This window comes from Coturnix japonica, chromosome 30, assembly GCF_054131305.1.
Source record: "Coturnix japonica strain WE chromosome 30, WE-NBRP24, whole genome shotgun sequence".
Taxonomy (NCBI): Eukaryota; Metazoa; Chordata; class Aves; order Galliformes; family Phasianidae; genus Coturnix; species Coturnix japonica.
The window spans coordinates 1462226-1468225 of NC_140692.1; the positions used below are offsets into that span (position 1 = coordinate 1462226).

The 6000-nt window shown below is 55.0% G+C and overlaps 1 protein-coding gene across 1 annotated transcript; it reads right to left on the bottom strand.

Moving 5' to 3' along the window:
* Nucleotides 1–513: 513 nt before the first annotated feature.
* LOC146755767 (uncharacterized) lies at nucleotides 514–3648 on the bottom strand. Its single transcript, XM_085525236.1, has 8 exons — nucleotides 3612–3648; nucleotides 3057–3068; nucleotides 2775–2893; nucleotides 2215–2539; nucleotides 2060–2128; nucleotides 1877–1948; nucleotides 1704–1772; nucleotides 514–1595 (listed from the first exon to the last, which is right to left on the bottom strand). Exons 1-8 carry the CDS (start codon nucleotides 3646–3648, stop codon nucleotides 1024–1026), a joined length of 1275 nt encoding a protein of 424 aa, XP_085381362.1. The 3' UTR covers nucleotides 514–1023.
* Nucleotides 3649–6000: the final 2352 nt, after the last annotated feature.

Consider the following 6000-nt stretch of genomic DNA (forward strand, 5'->3'; position numbering starts at 1 on the left):
ACTGCCCGAAAAGCCATGCTTTTATAGCAGACAGACGAGGGCATTTAAAAACCACAGACACCAATTGGAGGAAAGCTACCGCAATAACGACCCCCCCTTCAAAAACTCCCCCTTGAAAGCCGTGAGCTACTCATTCTTTTCCTAGAGGTGTCCTTGGTTCTCATGCTGTTTCTCCCTCCACAGCTGCTGCTCTGTGAAGCCCTTCTCTTGATGCATGGCTGCTGCTCTGTAAAATTCTTCTGGTATTACAACGGCCCCACAGATTCCCACCCCACCAGTAGCAGAATACAGCCATTTCATTGCCCACCCCAAAAAGGTCCCACCGCCAATTCCCACGAATTCCCACCCCAAACTCCCGCCCCCCAACCACTCCCCCACCCCAAAAATTCCCCACCCCCAATTCCCACCCACCAGCCACCCCCAATTCCCACCCTAATATTGGCCACCCCAAGAATTCCCACCCCTTCCCCCCCCAACCATTTCCCACCCCCCACCCAGCATTTCCCAGCCCGGAGCTTTGACAGTGCAACGCTTTGTCGGTCCATCAGCTTCACAGCCCCGCAGTGCCCCAGTCCAAGATGGCATTTTGCGGACAGCCCAGTTTGGGAGGGGTAGGGCTGGGGCCGGTGCTGGTGCCCCTGGAACACTGCCGCTGCTCTCTGGGTGTGGTGGGGGCCAGCCAGGAGCCCAGGGCTACAGGGAAGCGCCTTGGTCGGTTACGGCCACGTTTCCTGGTCCGCTCCTGCTGGAGCCGCTTTTGGGGTCTGATGAGCACCAAGTCCTCCTGCTGGCCGCCATGCTGACACAGGCAGCTCCGCCTGGCGCCGGTGTTTGTGGCCTGGAACATGCTGGCAGCGCGGTGGCTTCCTGGTTGTGGCGGGGACACTGGCTGCCAGTGTGCTGCTTGTGCCCGCTGCTCTGGCCTCTTGTGGTGGTGCAGGTGGGTGCTGGGCACTTGGCCGGCTGGCTGCTGTCCCCATGCTGCTTGTCTGCCATTTGGCAGGAGATGCAGCCAGGTGGCAGTCAAAGGCGGCTGAGCAGCACCCGGGGCTGCCTCCGCCGTGCCTCCTCCATCAGGTGTGCAGTGCTGGGTGACGGAGGTGCGGGGGCAGCCAGGGGGGTGGGCAGTGCCAGGCGGGTGAGAAGCACTCGGGGCTGCCTTCGCCGTGCCTCCTCCATGAGCTGTCCAGTTTGCATCAGAGGAGGCACGGGGTGCTTGGCCGGCTGGCTGCTGTCCCCGTGCTGCTTGTCCTTGTCTGCCAGCCGGCAGGAGATGCACCCGGGTGGCAGTGCCAGGCGTCTGAGATGCACCCGGGGCTGCCTCCGCCGCGCCTCTTCCATCAGATTTGCGGTGCGGGGCGACGGAGGTGCGGGGGCAGCCAGGGGGGTCGGCTCAGGCAGCTCAGGCGATGCTGGCTGCCGCCAGAGCGGGTTTGCGAGGAGCCCTGATTCAGGATCGGGCTCTTTGCTGAGCTCCCTGCTGACCCCCAGGGAGTCAGGGTGCTCTGTGTTGTTCTTATTCTCTTTGGTCCCCTCTCCTGTGACTGCAGGCAGGCCCTGGTTGTGCTGGGGGACCTCCAGAGCACTCGTCGCTTCTGAAAAAGCAAGAGCATCCCCCAGAGCAGAAGGATGATGGCAGCCTTCCCACACCTGCTGGGTGCAGACAGCCACCCGTCAATCACCTCTGTAAGCCACAAACTCACCAAGAATCCAGGTGAGGAAACTGTCCATTTCCATGTCGTCCTCACATCTGTTGCTGTTGGGTGTCTCTTCTGGAAAAGGATGGAAGAAAATCCCCAGTGGGGCAGTGCCAGCTTTCCCACTCGGCCACTCAGTGCAGACACCCCCCCAGCAGCTCTGCTGCCCCCAGACTCACCCTGGCTGATCCACGTCAGCAGCTGGTCAAAGTCTGCGCTGTCGTCTTGAATGGCCGTCTCAGATGTGACTTCTGGGGAAGGAAGAAAATCCATTGCCTAGTGGGGCAATGCTGGCAGCGCTCCCACTGCTGGGAGCACTGGGTGCCACCAAGCCTGGCCAGCTCTGCTGCCAACAAACTCACCGTGGTCGATCCATGCCAGCAGATGATCCATGTCTGCTGTGTCCTGCAGGGTGCCTGTGCTTGTTGTCCCTGCTGGAAAAGCCAGAAGATCCCCAGTGGGGCAATGCCGGCAGCTTTCCACAGCCAGCCGCCTGCTCTGCAGCCCCTGAACTCACGGCCTGATTGCGGCGTGGCAGCGCTGCAGGTGAGCAGAGCCGTGTCAGGATGGGGGCAGCCATGGGTGGGCGCTGGGTGCCCCTGGTCCTCCATGAGCAGCACGGCGTCTTGCAAGGGCTCCATGGGCGGCTCCCAGGTGGCGGGCAGGGTGCAGGGCACGGGGAGCACGTGCTGCTGCAGTGCCGGTACCTGCAAAAGAAGTGGCAGGGGGCCGGGGCGGCCGGGGGCCTGCGGCAGGCAGGTGCCTGCGGGCTCTGCATGGGGGCTCTGCATGGGGCACGGCCCCAGGCCACAGCCCCATGGGCTGCTGGGGCAGCAGCGTCCCTGCCAGCAGGGGATGTCCCCAGCAGTGAGCAGGGGCAGCGGGGGGAGCCATTGGTGGGTGCAGCCCCCCAGGCAGCAGCTGCAGCAGCGGTGAGTGCAGCCCCGCAGTTGGGGGCAGCCCCCAAGGTGGGAGCTGCTGTGCTGCCTGTCCCCAGACACCTGGTACCCCAGGCCAGACAGAGGCCTGAGGCACCAGGTGGGTGGCACTGGGGACAGGGAGGGGTTGGGGTGGTACCGGCATCGGTCCGCGGATGGTGGGCTGCATCCAGGCGGGGTCCGGTGGCGGCACAGTGGCTTCAATGAAAGTGGCTTCAGGCGTCACAGGCACCGTCAGCGCTCCTCGAGGGATTCTCTCTGTTGGGGAAAGGCCAGAAGGGGCACTGGGCTGAGATCTGGGCTGCTGGGCTGCTGGGCTGAGATGTGGCTCACAAGGGTGGCATGTGGGGCTTCAGCTGGGATCTGGGGCTTCAGCTGGGGCCAGCTGAAGCACAGGAGCAGGGGGAGCCTGCTGCCTTACCTGCCATGACAGCTGGAGAGTGGCAGTTAGGGGAGCCCCTCCCCCAACGGGGCTTCTGTGGCCGTTGGGCTCAGCCCCTTTCCCCCAGGCTTGCCATGGTCAGACCCAAACATCCTTTTCGTCCCATCTCTAACCTGAGAGCGTGGGCCTTTTCTCCTGGCTTCCAACGTATCTTGGGGCAGAACACACAGCACTGTCTTTGCTGCTCTTCCCTCTTGGCTGCTTCCCTTTCCTCATCCACCATCCAACCTTCAGCTCTTCTCCCTGACTCTTCTCCTCTCCTCTTCAGCTCTTCTGCTCTTTTTCTTTCCTTGGATTCTCACTCCTCTCTTGCACGTCTACTCCTCTTCTGCTTTTCTTTCTTACCCGCATCCTCTCCCGTTCTTCTCATCTGCTCTTCCCACTTCACTGCATCCTCTTTGCACCTCTCATGCTCTACTGTTCTTCTCTTCCCACCACTCTCTGCTCTTCTGCTCCAGGCTGCTTTTCCTTCTCTGCTCTTCTGCCCTCTCTTCCTCCCTTCTGCTCTTTTTCTCTTCTGCACTTCTCACTGACCGCTGTCCTCTCTTCCCGTCTTCCGTCCTTCTGCCATACAGCCATTCACTCTTCTCCTCTTCAGCTCCTCTCCACTTCTGCCTTCCTGCCTTACCTCTATCCACTCATCTCCCTTTCTGCTCTTCTCGTCTGCACGTCTTCCTTACCTTCACCCTCTCCTTTTTCTTCTGCTCATCTCCTCTTCCCGTTGTTTTGCTGCCTTGCCTGTCTCCGCTCCTTTCCTGTGTTGCCCCTTTTGTCCACTGCTCTTCTTTCTTACCTGCATCCTTTTTCATTCCTCTCTTCTGCTCTTCTTTTGTTCTGTCTTACCTGTATCCACTCTTCCCGTCTGCTGCTCTTCTCCTGCTCTGCTCAGCATCCAATGCCTGCACCGCAGCTCTATGTCAGAATTACTTTTGGGGTGGAGAAAGATACTCATATATTTGTGTGTGATTTTATATGATTGAATGGGAAAAGGAACTAGTTAAAGACATCTGTATTGAAGGACATGTTCTCAACATGACCAGTACTTCTCTAAGAACCAAAATGATGGAAAATATGAGCTAAGCTTTTAGTGTTTGCTTGAAGTGCTTCTGGATTGAGACAGTCAAGTCTGCAGCTCACAAAAGGTTGTCATAGCTCTTGGCACACTGTACCTCATCCTAAATCCGGCTTGCTATCTACTGCGACTGAAACTTTTGAAGTGGAATGGAGATTGCTGCAGGATGGGGAATAAAAATCTGCTGGTCTTGCTGCTGCCAGTATATATGTACAGACTTTAGACTGCTGGGATATAGTGATTGCTGTCCTGTTTATCTGACTTGTGAAGTTTTACATCCTAAATATATTTTGCTGATCATTTCATTCACGTTAGTGAACAGTGTAAATTAACATTCTGTGCACTAGAAAATTATGTTATGTGGGGTAAGTTTTCTCCATTCAGAAAGAGATGATAATTTTCACGTTGCTGCAACAGTTAAGTTTTGGCATAGAGGTTAAGGGCTCTGTAGAGCGAAAATCTCAAGCAGATAACCATACCTGGTGTTCTCAAGTGACTGTACATTTTTATTTTGTAAGTTTGGTCATGACCCTAATACAGAGTTCACTACTGGAAATGAAGACATACATGTCTCATGACAGGAAAAACCAAACAAATAAACAACAACAAAATAACCCCACAGCAACAAGAACAAAACCATTAAGCTTACAAGATTCTTTTTAATGGAAATGAAGTAACAGGTTGGAGAAATCTGTTTGTTCGTCCTGTATCAGGAACAGCAGGGGGCAGATAGAAGTAGTTCCTACTTCCAGCAGCTCAACTGCAGCAGGAAAAGCTGGGAATGCAGGAGCGAGAAGATCCAAACAACAGCACAGCATTTTAATATGAGTTTTTCCTGGTGAGTGTTGAGCATTTCTGAACATTGTTCTTAATGTGATATTAAGTTAAAAGATCATAAAATCACAGAACAGTTTGGGTTGGAAGGAACCTTAGAGATCATCTTATTTCAACGCACCCTGCTGTGGACAAGGACACCCCCCACTAGACCAGGTTGCTCAAAGCACTATCCAGCCTGGCCTTGAACATTTCCAGAGAGGGTGCGTCCACAACTTCTGTGAATTCCCATAGGGCCCTTATTAATAATCTTTGATTGTGTGTGAGTGTGTGCAGGGATGGGTGGTAAATGCGTGTGCACGCATGTGCATGGAGTGCAAGGATGGGGTTGCACACATTCATATGAGCGGAGGGGTGTGCAAAGGGGTGGCGTAGCACGTGCATCAGTGTGTAAGCAAGGAAGAGGTGGCACACGTGTGTGTCGGTGGTACATGTGTGTGTGTGTGCAGGCAGGGAGTGCAAGAATGGTGGTGCATGTATGCATGCAGCTGGGGAGCGCAAGGATGAGTTTTTGAGTTAGAATAGTTCTAACCTGGTCTGGGGCTGTGACTACCAATTGCCTTCCAAAGGTCAATTTTCTGCTCTCTTCTACCCGAAGGGCGGTTGCTGCTACGGCTTGGATGTACTCTGGCCACCCTTGTGATACTGGATCTATCAATTTAGATAGGTATGCCACTGGTTGACGCTTATGTCCCCATTCCTGGGTTAGCACTCCCAGAGCTGCCCCTCGATCTACAGTAACAAAAAGCTGGAAGGGCTTCAAGGCAGGAAGAGCTAGGACTGGGGCTGTAATTTGGCCTTGTTTTAATTCTTTTCTTAGTCCCTTCTCTTCAGTAGTCCACTGAAGCATGTTGGGTTCTTCATCTAATAACTTAAGGTATCAGCCCTTGATATTCTGAGCATATGCCTCTATCCAGAGTCTGCAATATCCTACTACCCCCAGGAATTTTCTCAGTTCCCTCTTTGTTCTGGGCATGGGTAGCTCGATAACTCCCTGAATCCTCCCTGGGGTTATTT

Excerpts from the sequence above, each read along its gene's own strand:
- LOC146755767 (XM_085525236.1), bottom strand. The coding sequence starts at position 3,648 with ATGGCAGAAGGACGGAAGACGGGAAGAGAGGACAGCG. Across the intron at positions 2,540-2,774 it reads CCATCCGCGGACCGATGCCG|GGACGCTGCTGCCCCAGCAG; the intron begins GTACCACCCCAA and ends CCCTGCTGGCAG. Across the intron at positions 2,129-2,214 it reads TGCCACGCCGCAATCAGGCC|GGACAACAAGCACAGGCACC; the intron begins GTGAGTTCAGGG and ends CTTTTCCAGCAG.